This window comes from Chiloscyllium punctatum, chromosome 9, assembly GCF_047496795.1.
Source record: "Chiloscyllium punctatum isolate Juve2018m chromosome 9, sChiPun1.3, whole genome shotgun sequence".
NCBI classification, from domain to species: Eukaryota; Metazoa; Chordata; class Chondrichthyes; order Orectolobiformes; family Hemiscylliidae; genus Chiloscyllium; species Chiloscyllium punctatum.
This window is the reverse complement of record NC_092747.1, coordinates 47,824,527-47,843,501: the sequence shown is the minus strand read 5'-3', so window position 1 is coordinate 47,843,501 and position 18,975 is coordinate 47,824,527. Positions and strand designations below refer to the sequence as shown.

General features: G+C 39.7%; 1 protein-coding gene across 1 annotated transcript in view; it reads right to left on the bottom strand.

Annotated features, from left to right (window-relative positions):
• Nucleotides 1-18,975, bottom strand: part of LOC140481367 (radixin) — a 77,647-nt gene that overhangs the window by 36,227 nt on the left and 22,445 nt on the right. The window contains exons 3-6 of the mRNA XM_072577448.1: nt 7,989-8,072; nt 5,731-5,826; nt 1,116-1,390; nt 23-106 (exon numbers count right to left, since the gene is read on the bottom strand). Coding sequence (XP_072433549.1) covers nt 23-106; nt 1,116-1,390; nt 5,731-5,826; nt 7,989-8,072 — 539 coding nt within the window. The remainder of the gene's footprint in view (nt 1-22; nt 107-1,115; nt 1,391-5,730; nt 5,827-7,988; nt 8,073-18,975) is intronic.

Sequence of the window (18,975 nt, the reverse complement as noted above, 5' to 3'; positions counted from 1 at the left end):
AAGATGTTTTTTGAAATGTTACCTCAGCATTCCTCTGTGTTCTTCATGCCAAGTCTGTATTCTATCTTCCCATTGTTCTTTTGTCAACTTATGTTGCTCTAAGACACTAAAAACAAAGTACGTAATTAGAAGGCTGAGAATCCTTGCTGAGGAAAAAGATGGAGATTTCATACACTCACTTATGGATGGTGGTATTGTCAAATCAGATGCAATGGAGACAAAGACTGGGAGAATGGTTGAGAGTTCTTACAGTAAACAGGGTGCGAGGTCATATGGTCCAGGTAACCACAGAGGCCTGTGGGTTTGTAGTGAATATTGGTGGCCTAGCTATCCCCAGGAATGGAAACAGATGTAAAAGAAGGGGAAGGGAGGAGTAATTTTGGAATACTATTAGGGTATTCTGTGAAGAACTTAAAGTATTTTTCAACTCCCTTGCCATTTCCTGGCTTCCTATCATTTCCCCAGTCTGTTTTTCAGAGTGGCTAAAGTCAACTTTGGCATCACTTGCTCTTTATATACTAACTCAAATCACTAATTAAAGATGGATTATAACTGGTCACCAACCCCTCATCACTATCATGTGACTATCAAGATGTTACAAAGCAAGCTAGATGCACTAGAGAATATCCTGATGGAGGGCTTTTGCCCGAAAGGTCAACCCTCCTGCTCCCCGGATGCTACCTGACCTGCTGTGCTTTTCCAGCACGACAACTCTAGAAACTCAGTCCCCATATAACAGAAATACTTGAAAAATTAAGATACCTATTGCACAGAACAAACATTTCAGAAACTATCCAAACCAGATGTGAAAAAAGGTCTCTGGATAGACTTGGTGGCAGACCTGAAATGAAACAAGAAAGCAAGAGGCAGAGCCTACTAAAAACTTAGTACAGCCAGTTTTGCCCCCCTTCAATATATCAGGGGTGGTAGAGGGAGACAAGCTAACATCAATTTTTGCTCTTCAAATGATCCCATGACATCATGCTCGGCCAAAACCATTAATATTTCCTGAAATGCTTGCGTAGTTGAGAGAATTATTAAGTGTTACAAAACATTTTGCATGTAACACAGCAACTCAAGGTGAAACACAGGCAAAGTAACATTGTCCCACCTACCGCTGGGGAAGAAGCCGATCACTAGCTAGGTAGCCCGACTTGTGAACCTCTTTGTTGAAATCGCCATATTTAGCCTGCACAGCATAAGAAGCAAGTAGGACTGCAGTTTCTGGTGGACAGTAGATTTCATCATTAAGAATACCCTCTTTCACTTGCAAGAAGAACAAACGTTGTGTTATTTCCTGGATCAGCTCCTCAGACACATCTTCTGGAAAGAACTTTGCCCTAAATTTAAATTGTAGTGGACTCTCTTTTCGCACATCCTGCTGAGTAACCTGGAATGAAGTTGAAAAATAGGTTCACCTCTCTGCTTCAATTGAGGCATTACAGAGCAAATTCATACTGTATATACTCACATAAAAGTCAAACTGTTTAGACTTTAAAAAAGGTTCAACTTAGAGTAGACTATTACACGGGTAAGAGTTGAGGGGCTGAATTTTATGCTGCAGTCCGAAATACCATATTATTAGCAGAAGTCAGTTTGACTGCTCAACTAATCCCAGGTAATGAAGAAAAACAAATGAATTATGGTAAAGGTCATTACCAGGTAAAAGCAAGAGAAACAAGAATTATTGGTAGTAAATTTTATTTATACATATCAGCACAAAAATTTAACAAGTCAAAGATTCAACAAAATCCTGCAAAATCACACTGTTCAACATAGCCATGGCCTGGTAAAATGGCACACCTAAAATGAAACATTTATTAAGTTCTGAATGTGTAAGTGCCTTGAATGTTCTCGCCAAATTCTTCTATTTCCCTCCCATTTATTCTCATATGTAAATGAGCCATAGCAACATTAACAAATTTGTCAAAAAATTAAAGATATATGTAGCTATATCTGAATAAAAAATATATTAATGGCACAATTAAAGTTAACTTTTTAAACAATATTAACTTTTGGATTTGGTGAACAAAGCATGATAAGTACTGATGGACTTAGTACCGGTCTGAATGAGTGAAGGTTGATAAGTCTCCGGGACCTGATGGCCTGCATCCCAGGGTACTGAAGGAGGTGGCTCGGGAAATCGTGGATGCGCTGGTGATTATTTTCCAGAGTTCAATAGAATCGGGGTCGGTTCCTGAGGATTGGAGGGCGGCTAATGTTGTGCCACTTTTTAAGAAGGGTGGACGGGAGAAAGCAGGAAATTATAGACCAGTTAGTCTGACCTCAGTGGTGGGAAAGATGCTGGAGTCTATTATAAAAGGATGAAATTACGGCACATCTGGATAATAGTAACAGGATAGGACAGAGTCAGCATGGATTTAAGGGGAAATCATGCTTGACTAATCTTCTTGAATTTTTTGAGGATTTAACTCGGAAGATGGACGAGGGAGATCCAGTGGATGTACTGTACCTGGACTTTCAGAAAGCTTTTGATAAAGTCCCACACAAAAGGTTAGTGAGTAAAATTAGGGCGCATGGTATTGGGGGCAAAGTACTAGATTGGATAGAGAATTGGTTGGCTAATAGGAAACAAAGGGTAGTGATTAACGGCTCCATTTCGGAATGGCAGGCAGTGACCAGTGGGGTACCGCAGGGATCCGTGCTGGGACCGCAGCTTTTTACAATATATGTAAATGATATAGAAGATGGTATCAGCAATAACATTAGCAAATTTGCTGATGATACAAAGCTGGGTGGTAGGGTGAAATGTGATGAGGATGTTAGGAGATTACAGGGTGACCTGGACAAGTTAGGTGAGTGGGCAGATGCATGGCAGATGCAGTTTAATGTGGATAAATGTCTGGTTATCCACTTTGGTGGCAAGAACAGGAAGGCAGATTACTACCTCAATGGTATCAAATTAGGTAAAGGGGCTGTTCAGAGAGATCTGGGTGTTCTTGTCCACCAGTCAATGAAGGCAAGCATGCAGGTACAGCAGGTCGTGAAGAAGGCTAATAGCATGCTGGCCTTCATAACAAGAGGGATTGAGTATAGAAGCAAAGAGGTGCTTCTGCAGCTGTACAGGGCCCTGGTGAGACCACACCTGGAGTACTGTGTACAGTTCTGGTCTCCAAATTTGAGGAAAGACATTCTGGCTATTGAGGGAGTGCAGCGTAGGTTCACGAGGTCAATTCCTGGAATGGCAGGATTGCCTTACACGGAAAGACTGAAGCGACTGGGCTTGTATACCCTTGAGTTTAGAAGACTGAGAGGGGATCTGATTGAAACGTATAGGATTATGAAAGGATTGGACACTCTGGCAGGAGGAAACATATTTCCGCTGATGGGGGAGTGCCGAACCAGAGGACACAACTTAAAAATACGGGGTAGACCATTTAGGACAGAGATGAGGAGAAACTACTTCACCCAGAGAGAGTGGTGGCTGTGTGGAATGCTCTGCCCCAGAGGGCAGTGGAGGCCCAGTCTCTGGATTCATTTAAGAAAGAATTGGATAGAGCTCTTAAAGATAGTGGAGTCAAGGGTTATGGAGATAAGGCTGGAACAGGATACTGATTGGGAATGATCAGCCATGATCATATTGAATGGCGGTGCAGGCTCAAAGGGCTGAATGGCCTACTCCTGCATCTATTGTCTATTGTTAGGCTCCTAATAACCAAAAATGCTATGGATCCATATGCTGTCAAGAGAATCAAAATGTGGTGTAGTAAACCAAGTGGGCTAAGCAGAGTTATGACTGCATGGAGATGTAACACAGTAAACAAAGAAAGAGTGATTGGGGGGGCGGCGGGGGAAAAAAAAAAGGAGAAACAATAAAAGGAAAGGAAACAATTCATTTAAAATGGTTCAATGGGAACATATAGTTTCCTTTTTAAAAAAAGGAAGATTTATAATATATAGTCAGGTCAACCTTTACCAGAGTATATACAGTACTCTAGAGGGTGATCTTGTCTGACAGGGTTTTATGGAACATTTCAGTTAGAGAAATCAATGTTGGATATTTATTTCAATTAATTATTCAAGTTCCATGTCTAGCAATACTCCATGCTACACATATGCAATGAGAAATAAAGAGGAAGATTCAGCCCAGTATATAAACACTGTTTGCAATATTAATATTCTGCAATACAGTCAGAAGGAAAATGTAAAAAAGAAGAGAAAAAATAACATTAAAATGGCAAAATATATTGAGTCCTAGTGTGTAAATCATCATCTGGGAGAAAGAACATTTTTTCTGGCTTTCAGATGGTTTGTAATATGGTGAAGTGGAGGAGTTAGCATGGCAGATCATCCAAGCAGTTCTGAAACAAATTAGGGAGAAAATAAATACAGTGATAGGAGCTCACTTTTCATTGAGGTCCGATTAATTCCTAATGGACTACTTTAAAAAAAGTAAGAGCTTGCCCGATACTGGAATAGACAAATCACAACCCATTACTCAATATGGAGCAAATATTAAACCACATGCATGCGACAGATCTGGGCAACAAGGTAACCTAAATCTTACATTTTCTTCAGTTCCAGAAGTAAACCGAACATATGGCCGTGCTCAGAACTGAATCCTGCCTACAACTACACTTACACAATGTATCAAATTAATAAGAAAAAAAGACATTATTTGATTGAAACTGAATTGCATGTTATTAAAATGTGTTTGTAACAGTAATAGATTCAGTACTAAATTTTTCCCATATGTTACTTGGCTTCAAATTCAACCTAAGGTTACACACTGGAAAATTTGTTTGCTGGCTTTCTATGTTCTGGTGAGAAACTAATTTGGACAGAATCAATCTAGCTCATAGGCAGGGAATTGCAGCACAATTGGCTCAATTTGGCATGTTACCACAGGATAGTTTATATGGGACACGCAATGATATGACTGGCATAGGAAGAGAATACAAAAAGAAAAATTTAGGAGTAAAGAAAACATTATTAGACAATGCTATATCTGGGTTGCAAGTACAGATGCAGATAATAAACAATTCAATCCCACAGAAGATATTTTAAATGTTCAGTTTCACTTGAAGACATTTTCTAATCTCTTCACCTGCTCTCCCACCCTGAACTCCAAATGCAAGAAAAACAGATTGTGCTCTAATTTAGAGTAGTTGTTTATACTAATCCTATTGCATATATCTTACATCCTATAACCACAAAAAAGTGTCAATATCAGCCACTTGATACGTAGTGACCCTGGAGTTAAATCATATAGTTGGTCTCTCAGAGAGCAGCCCGATGACCCAGGAAGGACTATAGAGCCTTTACTTATTTTTAATAGATCATTGTGCACAACTACTGCTGGTAAGAGTACGAACAGGAGGGGAAAGAAAAAAAAAATCAGAAATGCTAATATTCAAGTGGATTAACTGTGTTTTTCACTTTCCTGGAAACAGGTCTGTTCATCTGCTATACAATACTACTACTGTCAACACAAGAATGTACTTAAAGTTGCACATTAATCTCATGCAGTTTTATCTTTAGTTAAAAGCTCAAAATTCAAATTTGGGCCCTCTGGATACATTTAGGTCTTTCAAGATTCTTCCCCCCCCACCCCCCAGAAGTTGCAAGTTATGTATGAACACTGATCTTTTATTAAAATATATTAATTTTAAATCTCTAAAAATCACAAAATCCAAAATGTGCTCTCTGCCTTACAATTAAAAGATAGTTTTAACAATTTGAGCTGATTAAAATGAGGAATAAAAATACCTTTTTGTTTAGCTTCAACCAAGTGGTATATCCTTTACTGTCTATATACTGCAGGCCAAAGAACCACACTTCTCGGAGACCAACGGTTTTTACAACCTGAAACAGAAATATCTAGTAGTATCCTTCCAAAATTACTATCAGTATTACTAATAAACTTTAAAAATTAAGAATTTGCATTATGGCTTCAAACAGCAGAATATTTAGACAGTGGTAACTAAAAGCTCTTTTAGCCCAACACAAAAATAACATTCTATCAAGAAAAAAAATGACAAAAAGCACTAAAGCATAGAAAGTAAAATTTTAAAAATATGGTGGAGGTAGCGTAGCAAGTGGAATATGCCAAACAAATTCAAAAGCCAATTTCACCATGAAGTTGGATGAATGATTCCTCAACCCCATTTACTTACCTTCCCTCAGTATACTTAGCTAGGTGACCAAGTGAAAAGTTTAATTTATCTAGTCACCAGTTCTTTGCTGACCCCAAAGCACCAAAATTAAGTACATCCATCTGCCTCTAAAGGGGCCACATTTCTCATCAGCATGGTGGTTCTTTTACGTAAAATATTTTGCGGTAGGCTTTGACATCTCTTGCAAACCAACTACAATTGAATGAAGTTTCAAAGAAAAGATAGCATGACATATGAAGCATCTAAAAAAGGTGCAAATGAGCTCATTTATGAACTGACTGGCATATTAAATTTAAAAAAAAATTCATTCCTGGAATGCAGGCATGGCTGTCAATGTCGAAGCCAGCATTTTCCCCCCCCCATCTCCATTAGATCTGGAGAAGGCAGTGTTAGCAGTCTTTTTGAACAGCTGCAGTCCTCAGGATATAGGAAAACCTATAGGGCCATTTAGGAAAGGGAGTTCCAGGATATTGAGCCCATGACAGTGAAGAAGTGGCAATATAGTTCCAAGTCAGGATTGGTGTAGGATCTGGAGCAGAACTTAGTGGCAGCCATCCCATCTAACTGCAGCCTTGACCTTCTTGGTAAAAGATGTTATGAACTTATGTCAGAGGACAATTAAAAGTCAAATCACACTAACACTGGACAACACAAGGCAACCAGGTCAAGAGACCACATTTCCTTAAGAATATTACTAAGCTAGTTTTGTTTCAGTATTAATTACTGAGATTTATTTCCCCATTTGCAGAGGCTAGTTATCTACACAGGTCATTCTGCTATAATTCATTTCATGATTGTAACATGATTGATGAATTGAGGACACTGTTTCTAAAGTGTGAACTTTCAAAAGCATGGTTTTGGTTACAACATGATTCCATCATTTAAACAGTGATGTTATTACACAATTTTCTTATACAGCAGATTGCACGAGAAAGGACCTACTGCTTTATAACAGAACGACTGCTGTATTTTATGTGCTTTTGTGTACAAAGTGAGGGAAATGGAGTTGACACTCAGTTTTGAGATTGTGCCAGCTTTTAGTTCTTCAATCTTACTTTACCCTCTCTTCTCTCCTGATCTTTTCCATTTGGTGACATTAACCAAGGTTCCTATGCCCTATCTATATTAGATATATGTCCTAATCAATTTCTGTGAACATTAAAAATCTCTCTCCTTGGCTCTCTCCTTTGCGTATTGTTCTTCAGCAATGTGCAACCTTGCCACGTGCAGGCTTCCAAAACTCCACTTTTGCTGCAACTCAATTCTACTGTTCCACATCCAAAATTTCTTCAACTACCAACACCACTTGTCTTTTCTTAAATGTCTTAACTGCATCCAAACTCTCCATCTTTTACTTCACCAATCTCTTGAGCTCCATTCTTTTCCCTTAGCTAAAACTAGTCTAACCTTATCAAAAATCTAGTTCTCTCATCTCCCCAGGTCTTTGCTGCCCTGCCACAATGAATTCAGCATCCTTGCCCCTATTTGCAGATCAGTCTTGCATCTTACACATCTTTGCTTTGTGTGAAAGCTGATGACCTCTGCTCCCTGGTGTATCACACCTTACTGCACACTTACTGTTCATGAGAGTCTTCAGATGACAGGGCTCTACTCAAAACACCTTTTCCCCAAACCCTGCCTTCTACCTCCCCACTCAGCTTCAGATGTGACCATTTTCAGGGTCTTGTTATAAAAGAATGATCAGCTGTTGCTTCAAGAATTGACAAGATTTACAAATTCTAAAGGACTTCACTAAAAAGGATTAATTTGAAATTTCAGCCATGCAGCAAAATTTAATTGTTAATTCAAAATAAACTAAAAGCAGGAAAAAAAAAACAACACCGATCTTACCTGATCAAAGAGTTGCTTGCCAGTTGTACTTGGTTGAATGGCAAACTCAAGCTCTGCATCCATGGTAGTGACACGTACATTGATCTGTCAACAGGCAGAAAATTAAACCCATTAATCCAATTTATCTACAGACAATAAAATTGCAAAAATTTATATAGTAGCTTAAGCAAATACAAACAAATTCTGAAGTCATCAGCATTTTAACTTTCTCCCATTTTGAGAAACCAGAAACAGCCATTTCTAAGCAACTCCTTTCAGGTGCTATAATCATGACTAGACTCCTAGGAGAAAATATTTTTTAAAATCTAACTCAGGCATCAAGGGATTATATTCATCCATGAAAATTAGTAGCACATGACATGCCAATTATAGGTTAGTTTTGGAAAAGGAAAACAAGCTTGCACACTTTCTGCCTAAGGTGAAAGTCAGCATCTTGTAACAAGTTCATCTTTAGATGTTAATGCAATTAGTCTATTTTGGATATTCCTGCAAAGTACGCTTTGTCAGTTGCACAGCCTTCCTCCCACACATTTAGGCAATAAGTATTAGTTCAACATGTTTGAATTTTGCTAATCAATAGCAAGTCCAAGAATTATCATGCTCCTTCCAAACTTAAAAGATTGCTATTACTGACGTGTATTATTATTAGTGGTGGATTGTAATGGGAGTCTGAAAAACAACCAACCAAGGACAGCATACATTTTCTAATTCATCCAAGCATGCATTCTCATTGAACAAAACAGGAATCTTGTCCTGGATTGGGTAGCAAGAACACCCACGTGACAGTTCCAATTTAATATCAACAAACAACATTTTTTTAAAAATCAAAAGATGCAGACATGGGTACTCCTATCAGCCCCAGTCATGCCTTTAAGTGGGGTACATGGAATATTCCTTGCTCCAGTCCAACTGAGCTCCTGCTGACAAATTTCTGTTAAAATGATACTTGTTAAATACATGCTGGAAGTAGTGGTTCCACCTTATCATCAAACCTGCCTTTTCATCTACCTGACCCCTTTACATTTCTGTTGAAGACCACTTGTAAAGATCGGAGGGGAGGAAGGAGCAGGATGATGATAATGTATATGATAATGGCAAATGAAGCAAATGGCTAGTAATGGCTATAAAATCAGGAAGGAACTCAATCACCAAGAAATTAATAGAAAGAACATGAGGAAATAAAATGGACCATAAAATGTGAGTCATTACTATTTATATAACAGATTAGCAAAGGTAAAACGTGGGTCTACTGCAAGTACAGGATAAATAATAGAGAAAAAAATTAAGAAACTGAAAAGGCAGCATGCTCTCTGAGCGGACACAAAGTCAGTTCCACTATAACACATGCAATCCAGTTTTAAGAAAATGGTATAATAGCAGCACCATTTCAACGAATGGGACAGGAACCATAACTAATACACATTCTGGAAGTTTGCACTTTAGAAATAGTCACCAATTCAATTGCATTAGTGAATTCAAGTTAAATGAAATGCATATTATAGCATAACCTGTAAAATTAAAAAAAGGTTGTAAATTGAGATTCAAGGATAGAGTGTGGTAGAACTGAGAGGTTAGAATTAGTGAAACATTAGAGAAATTAAAACGGGACTGAAAAGCTGACAATCCCTCAGAGCTAATGAGCTTAACCTCCGGTGCAATGAGAGAGAGAGAGAGAGAGAGAGAGAGAGGGCGACAAAAGAGAGCTCGTGTATCTGCTATCGTCCTTCAAACATCTACAACACTAAGTTGAACAGCTCCAAACTGGGGCGGGGGAAGAATCTGAAGGGAAAGAGGAGGAAAAAAGAAATAAGAAAAAAAGAAAGATTAGATGCAGAAATAATTATTCCATTGGCTGTAAGCTCTACAACCAAGGTTCATGTTCAGCCCAAAACATGAAGCCATTCAGGGTGGAGAAACCTCTTTAGGAGGGTGGTGAATTTTTGCAATTCTGAGGGGGCTTGGAAGTTCATCATTAAGTAGATTCAAGGCAGAGACTGTCATTAGTAATGATAGAGGGGATAGCACAGGAATATGCCATTCAGGTGGATGAGCAGCCATAATCTAAAATGATGGCCAGGCGAGAGGGGATGAATGGAATACTAAAAGTCTTTCTAGGAACTTGATGTAAAACCTGTGCTATTGATATGCAACACCCTACATTTATTTAAATTAAACTCCATCAGCCACTCCTTGATCCTTTGGCCCATCTGATCAACATCACATTGCATGGAGGTAACCTTCTGTCCACCACACCTCCAATTTTGGTGTCATCGGCAAGCTTACAACCATACCTCCTACATCCACATTCAAAATCATTTATATAAAATGACGAAAAGCAGTGGACCCAGCACCAATCCTTGTGGCACACCACTGGTCCCAGGTGTCCAGTTTGAAAAACAACCCTCCACCACCTCACTTGTCTTCCACCTTCAAGCCAGTTCTTTGATTGCAGAACTATTTCACGTGATCTAATCTTACCAAGAAGTCTACTATGAAGAACCACGTCAGATGCCTTACTGAAGTCGATTAGATCATGCCCATTGCTATGCCATCATTTTAGTTCAAAAATCATGCCATTTGTGAGACACTATTTCCCCCACACAAAGCCATGTTAACTATCCCTAATCAGTCCTTGCCTTTCCAAATACATGTAAATCCTATCCGTCAGGACTCCCCCCAACAAACTTGCCCACCACCGATGTCAGGCTCACCAGTTCATTGTTACCACCTTTCTTAAATAGTGGCATCATGTTAGCCAACCTCTTATCTTCTGGCACCTTGTTTGTGGCTATCGATGATACAAATATTTCAGCAAGAAACCCAGCAAACAATTTCCTAGTTTCCCCAGAGTTTTAGGGTATACCTGATCAGGTCCTGGGTATTTATCCACCTTTGGTGTTTTGTGATGCCCAGTACCCCCTTCTGTGATATGGAGATTTTTCAAGATGTCCCAATTTATTTCCCCACATCCTTTGCCACAGTAAACCCTGTTGCAAAATACATATTTAGTATTTCCCCCCCCCCCCCCCCATCTCCTGCAGTTTCACACCTTACTGACCTTTAAGGAGCCCTATTCTCTTCCTAGTTACCCTTTTGTCCTTAATATATTTATAGAATCCCTTTGGATTCTCCTTCACCCTATTTGCCAAAGCTGTCTCATGTACCCTTTTTGATCTCCTGATTTCCCTCTCAAGTGTTCCCTACTGCCTTTATACTCTAAGGATTCACACGATATCTGTATCTAACATATGCTTCCTTCTTTCTCTTGACCAAAACCTCATGTTAGCTTCTTTTCCTAAGTTTTCACACACAAGATGCAATTCGCACACAAACTTCTGCAAACAGTTAAAGTTGAGTAAAGCTTGTACAAGCTAAGTGACCCCCCCCCTCACAGGTATGCAAAGTCAAGTCAAAGTGAGGCCCTGAACAAAGAAAACACATCCCCTTTATACAGGTCAGTTGGCCAGGCTTACAGATATTCTGGCCACACCCCCACAGTCACATGCCACTCAAGACAACCCCCAGTCACATGCTATCCCAGGTACAATGGCAGGATGAGGTCATCCTCTGATAAGAGGCAAATGTAAATGCCCTAATCCTGGGGAATTGTTATGCAGATGATTTCCTGACTCAGATTCCCAAGAGAATGCAGATATGAAATACCTCTGGCCAGAATGCATTCCAGGGGAATGAACAAGATTGAATGATAGTTAAACTTGACAATAGCAAGGGTAGTAGCAAGTGACTGTCTAATTGGAGCGCAGGTCATCGCATTCTAACATGATTGTTGTCCCCACCCAAAGACAGTACAGTTTAATCCTTTAGTATTACATTAAATGGGATCTCTGGACATTAATCTTTTAACATTTCACTATCTCTCGTCATCCAGCATTCCCTAAACTTACCAGCCTAAGAACACTGTCTCTAGACTCTCATTTTTGAATGCTTCCCATTTTCTAGCTGTCCCTTTACCTGCTAATATCTGCCCCCAATCACCTTTTGAATGTTTTTGCCTAATACAAAAAAAAGTGGCCTTCCTCCAATTTAGAACTTTACCTTTTAGATTCAGTCTATCCTTTTCCTCACTATTTTAAAACTAATAAAATTATGATCGCTGGCCCCAAAGTGCTACCCCACTGACATCTTGGTCACCTGCCCTGCCTTAATTCCCAAGAGGTCAAGTTTTGCACCTTCTCTCGTAAGTACATCCACACCCTAAGTCAGAAAATTATGCTCATTAAATCTTAAAAATTCAGCATCATTCATTGCTTTCCAGTCACAGAAAGACTATAGTAAATCTGGGTTACTCAAGTGGGGATTGGGACCCCAAATGCAGACAGGTAGAGAAATTCTGGAGTCACTGGCTCTGAAAGCAGCAATGACTGCTGGTAGACCTCTGACCAAATAGTAACAGCTGTACTCCTGCCCTCTCAGGCCCCAACCTCACTACTGGAGAATCACACAGTTCCCCACTGTGGCTTGAAAACAGTTTGGAAATCACTGCACTAAAATCACAAAGCAGCTTGATTTTTTTAGTTTAATTCACATTAGAACATTCACTCCAAATGCAATCTAGAAGACAGTTAGAACACAGATGTGGACCATTAATTGGACAATGTTTGCCAAAATAACCAACTGTACAACAGGAAATAGATCAAGTGGAATGTTGACACATCATTGCAAAATGGTCTATAATTAGACTTTGACTGTAATAATAGGTTACAGCCTTCTAAGGCAGCATGGATCCAATGACCTATCACTTAGCTCAGAGAGAAGTCTTTCAATTTCTGTGATCATCTTCAGTTTTAAGAACGTGATAGGACTTAATTTCTGACACTTCAGAAATTAGACATCAACCCAGTGCTGAAAACCGTAAGTACAGTAAAAGTTGCTCAACACTTTATTGCATCTTGAAAGCACTGCACAATTTGATTTACTCTGAAATATTAAAGTCATTTTGTACACAGCATAATCCCACAATAGGCAATTAATCCAAATTGGCTGGTACTGAAAACTGACCAGGATAGCTTACTTTTACTGTTAATCTTTAAATGGTGTCATGGACATTTAACTTCAACAGAAGAAGAAAGCTAATATGCAACCCACCTCAACTGCACTTGTAATGCTAGTTTAGATTAAAAATGCCCAAATTAGAGTTAAGAGTGCTATTTCAGGAGACAATCCATAGGATACCAAAATGAATATTACATTTTCTCAGCCCCGGTCTCTGTCCAAAATTATGCTCCAACTATATAACCCTAGGACATCAAGTCTGCTCATTCCCAACTTCAGTTTTCACTTTGGCTCACCTACTGCTGAAATCCTCATCCATGCCTTTCTTTCCTCTAGATTTCTCACTATTTGGCTCACATCCCACTAAATACAACAGCATCTGAAACTCCTGACCTTGCCCTTAACTTAGACCGATCCTTTTAGGAAATCAGTACCATGATCTGTGTGAAGACTTTTGTTCAAAAATTATTAGTACAGCATAAATTCTAAGATTCTAAGGTCTAAGAACTAAAGAAAATAGGCCTAACTTTCGAAAATCTCACTTCATATCTTAACCCCTGACATCGTGGTATCATTCTTGTAAACTGTTTTGTATTCCTTCGAAGGCAAATATATCCTTCCTAAAGGTTCCCAAGATCTGCTTCAAGTTACTCCAAGTGGGGTCTAACCAGTGTTTTGTTTAACTGCAACATAACTTTTGCACCCCTCTGGATTGGAAATTGCATATCACTCCACTTAGCCTAATTAAATCTAAACTAGTCTCCAGAGTTTATTAACTGAGCACTATTTTTAAATTTTCAGTTAGTTAATCAGCATGGATTTGTGACAGGCAGCTCATGCCTGTCAAACCACCTGAATTTAAGAGATGACTAAGGTAATGGACAGGGGAATGGCTATGGTGTTTATATGGATTTCCATAAGAGACTTTTAATAAAGTCACATATGAACAGTTAACTCAGAACAGAGGGAAAGCTACTGACATGGCTGGTACTCCAGCCCTCAAGATATAAAAGCCAGCATTCCATCAGCTTTCCAAGTATTTTCGGCACCTATCCATGACATTTTAATGATCTGTTCATCTGAAACTCCAAACCTCTTTGGACATCCGCTGTATTTCACCAAAAAGTATCCTGATCTATCCTCAATCCAAAATGGACAACCTCACACCTACTTATGCTGAACTACATCTTGCACAGGTTTTCCCATTCACTTAGTTTATCAATATCTCTTTGTAAATTTATGCTATCTACACTATCTTACAAATGCAGCCTACCATTGGATCATTAGCAAATCTGGATATCTAGGCCATTATCCAAGTCATTAATAGTCAATGTGAATAATTGAGGTCCTAAACAGATCTTCATGGGACACCACTTGTTAGATCTGTGCTCATTGCTAGGATATATTATCCCTATTTTGTGTTGCCTGCCACGTCAGTAGTTTTCCCTCAGTTCTAGGGAACAGTTCATATGCAACTTTTTTAATAAAGTTATGGAAATCCATATAAACACTATAGGCATTGCCCTGTCCATTACCTTAGTCACCTCAAATTCAGGTGGTTTGTCAGGCATGAACTACCAGTCACAAATTCATGCCGATTAACTGAAAATGTAAAAATGGTGCTCAGTTAACCCAACCTCAAGTAAAGACTCCAACAATTTCCCTCGAGTTTATTAGGCTAAAAAGGAGTGATATGAAGATTTTTAATCCAGACAGATGACTCCTGTATCTGGGGCATTGAAAGTTTAGAGTTATGGAAGCTACAATGTGCTCCCCGACTTTAATACCCTCTGATGGCTTCCATCAGGTCCCGGGATTTGTCACTAGTTCCATTAATTTTCTCAATAGCAATGTTTTAGTTTAATTTAGTCCTACTTCTGATCCATTAATTTCTTCAGGACCTGGCAAGCTATCCTGCATTTTTACTGTAAATACAGAGGCAAATTATTCAATGTTGCTGCCATTTATTTCCCCATGCTCATTTGTCAATATTCCCACCTTCAAATCTTTAGTGGCTCTACACCCCACCTGACAATCTGCTTTCCTTTTACATGATTTTTTTTCATATTTTAGTGATTCTGATGTCCCAAGCACATTTCCTTTCATAATCCCATTCAGTAGCTCTAATAAGCTGCTTGATGGCCTTTATCTTTCCCATTCAGCCCTTTTAGTTTTATGCGGTCCCTGAATTTTTGTTTGAGTTGTCAATGTGATGAAAGACAAAAAAAAAAGTTTTCACCTCAAGGGTGGTGGGGTCTGGACGCAGTGCCTGGGAAGGTAGGGGAGGCAAGGAACCTAGACAGTTTAAAACATTATTGGATGAGCACTTGAAATGTCAAAACGTTCAAGCCATGGGCCCCCTGCTAGAAAGGGAGACTAATGCGGACTAAGCACAGTTTTGGCACTACAGGCTCAATGGGCCACCGGGCCTCTTCTATACGATGGTTCTATCATATCTGGCACATCACTGGTCTTGTTCCAGGCTTCCTTCACAACATTCCAATATACTTGAATAGTACGTTTTTTTTCCCTGTTTTTCTATTAAATAAAGGGGCGGCACGGTGGCACAGTGGTTAGCACTGCTGCCTCACAGTGCCAGATACCTGGGTTCAATTCCCGACTCAGGCGACTGACTGTGTGGAGTTTGCACATTCTCCCCGTGTCTGCGTGGGTTTCCTCCGGTTTCCTCCCACAGTCCAAAAATGTGCGGGTTAGGTGAACTGGTCATGCTAAATTGCCCATAGTGTTAGGTAAAGGGGTAAATGTAGGGGAATGGGTGGGTTGCGCCTCAACGGGTTGGTGTGGACTTGTTGGGCTGAAGGGCCTGTTTCCAGTAATCTAATCTATTTGTATCTTGTGATCAAGTCCAACTATTACTAGTTGCATTCTTGCACTAGAAGTTATTCACACGTGGCTGGATGACAGCTTTCCCCCCCCACCCCCCAATCCATATATTGCAAGGATATGGTAATCAGATTGCACTGACAATCACTTGCTTTTATTGATTTAAAATGATAGTCATGTGAATATTTGGGCTTGGTTAAATCAAGCCAATTTAGAGTATCACTGAACTGTGGGCCTAGGCTGACCTTACTGAAGAATACAGAAATCTGACAAAACCCATAATTTAAAAACAAAATAGCTGCAATAAACCACAGCAGCTCCACTAATAAAAGTGGGATTGAATCAATATTTAAAGACAAACAGGGGACTAATTTTGTAGCCATAAATAGCATTAAGCAGAAATGTACAGGTCAACAGGAAGAATATAGACTTTTTTATTTCAACAAAAAACAAGTTTTGCCAAACTAATGGTCAGCAATGAAAGGTTTCGCAAGTTTTTTTTTAAAAAAGTGGCTGATTCGAACAGTATGACAATACTGGCACCAGCGTATTAATGGTTCAATTTTAAAAAGTGCAATATTGGGATTTTTCCTGTAACTGTCAGGCAGGGACATTTGAAAGTATAGAACTATAGATTTGAGACACAATAAATTATTTGAGCTTTCCATTGATCTGTAAAGATGCACTGAACATTAATCCTTTATTCTCAAGTTACTCTGCCAAAAGTTCATCTTATTAGTTAAACCCACCTTCCTGCTCTCTACTCTATACCCACTAAACCAGTGATCACCCTTCTTATTAAAATTAATATTTTAATATTCTGTTCTTGGCTACTGTTCTCTCCCAAACATCTGTTGATATGTCAATCACAGTTCACCAGTCTTTGATCAATCTCCATCTGTCAATTCTTGATCATTCTCCAAGTAAATGCAGAGATAAAAGTTTCAATTAAACACTGGGAAGACTTAAGCCACAAGCATTGGACCTGCCATAAAATCCATTCCCAAGCCACTAATTAAATGTTGGCATCCTAATTGATATCAAACCAAAACTTCAAAATTCACATACTCAGTGTCATAAAAAACATAAGTTTCACCTCTAACATTCGTGAACTAAGGTGAGAGCAGTTCTCACCAATGAGATTTTTATCAATGCCTCCAACCTCAAAATTTGACTGTTCTAAAAAGACTGTTTCCCCCCCAGGCCTCATGTTCACCCCACTTAAACCTGAGTTAATCCAAATCTCAAAGTATGTTCCTCAATCTTATATCAAATTCCTTCAAATCCTCACCTCTCCCTACCTCAAACATCCTACATGTTCAAAATACTGACAAGTCTTTCTCCAGCTCTTGCATTGTGCAATCCTCCTTCCTGTCAATTCCTGTGCTAACCATTTGCAATTGTGACTTTGCTCAAAATTCTAGAGATTATTTTAGATAACGTTACCTCTCCCACTTTAATACTGAAAATATGCAGTGGCCAACCTTTTAGTCAACTGTCCTAAATGCAAAACCAGAAATTACTGGATAAATTCAGGACGGTCAACATCAAATGGAGCAAAAACAGAGTTGATTGTTTGGATCCTTCAGAAGCTTTTCTTTGCTGTAAACTTTTGTCAAAGGCTTGAAGATATCTTGTATTTACATAGCCTCTAACATACTAGTTTAGTACCCTCCAGTTTCAAAAACAATAGCATGGAAACACTGCTGTGAAGTTATAGTTGCTTATGTCTAGCTATAACTTACCAACCTACCTCAGATCAGTGTCAGAGTGCATTTAGTGCCAAGACTGTTTTGAGGGGTGAACAAAAACAAAAAAGTTAGCCACCTAAACTCAAATCATCTTCTAGGATTGTCATAATGAAATTAACAAGCAATGACCAAGCTTCTGGTGGAACACTGAAGACAGAGGCTTGTTAAATCTCAGTCTTCTCTACGTGAAAATATACCATCTCCGAAAAACATAGGAAAAAGCAAAAAAGGTCAGAGTGAGCTCAAACAGAACAAATCCAGAAAGGTTATCAAACATCTAAGTTTGCAATGAAGTCAATTTCTGGTACCTTTCTATTATCCAAGAGCCAGCTTTGTCAGTCCCAATCAAATCTCAGAACCACCCACAACACCATAAAATATAGAAAGAGGATTATGCTGTTCAGCCCATCAAATCTGCACCGCCATTCAATCATGGTGGATGGGTTTCTCAATCCCATTCGCTGGCTTCTCCTTGTAATTTATGATCCCTTCACTAGTCAAGAGCCCCAGTCTTAAATTAACACATGACCTGGCATCCACAGCCTCTGTAGTAATGCACTGCACAGATTCACCACCCGCTGGCTGAAGAAATTTCTCATCTCAGTTCCAAGGGGTCATCCCCTCACCGTGAGGCTATGCACTTGGGGCCCTAGTCCCTCCTGTTAATGGAAACATGTACACTACATCCATTCTATCCACACTTCGGTATTCTGCAAGTTCAACCAGGTTTCCGTTCATCCTTCAGATAAATCATTTCACCACCCCACCAACCTCCAGACACACTATGATTAGATTAGATTAGATTACTTAGTGTGGAAACAGGCCCTTTGGCCCAACAAGTCCACACCGCCCCGCCGAAGCGTAACCCACACATACCCCTACATCTACATCTACCCCTACCTAACATTACGGGCAATTTAGCTTAGCCAATTCACCTGACCGGCACATTTTTTGGAGTGTGGGAGGAAACCGGAGCACCTGGAGGAAACCCACGCAGACACGGGGAGAACGTGCAAACTCCACACAGTCAGTCGCCTGAGGCGGGAATTGAACCCGGGTCTCCGGCGCTGTGAGGCAGCAGTGCTAACCACTGTGCCACCGTGCCGCCCACTATCATCCTTCATCATTTCTGCCACCTCCAAAACAGACCCCACCAAGGATATATTTCCCTTCCCTATCAGCATCCTGGAAAGACCACTCCCTCGTCAGGTCCACACCCCCCACCAACCCAACCTCCACTCCCAGCACCTTCCCCTGCAACCGCAAGAAATGCAAAACTTGTGCCCACACCTCCTCTTCTCCTCACCCCCCCCCCCCCCTCAAAATCACTTCCCTCCAAGGGATCCTTCCATATTCGTCACAAATTCATCTGCACCTCC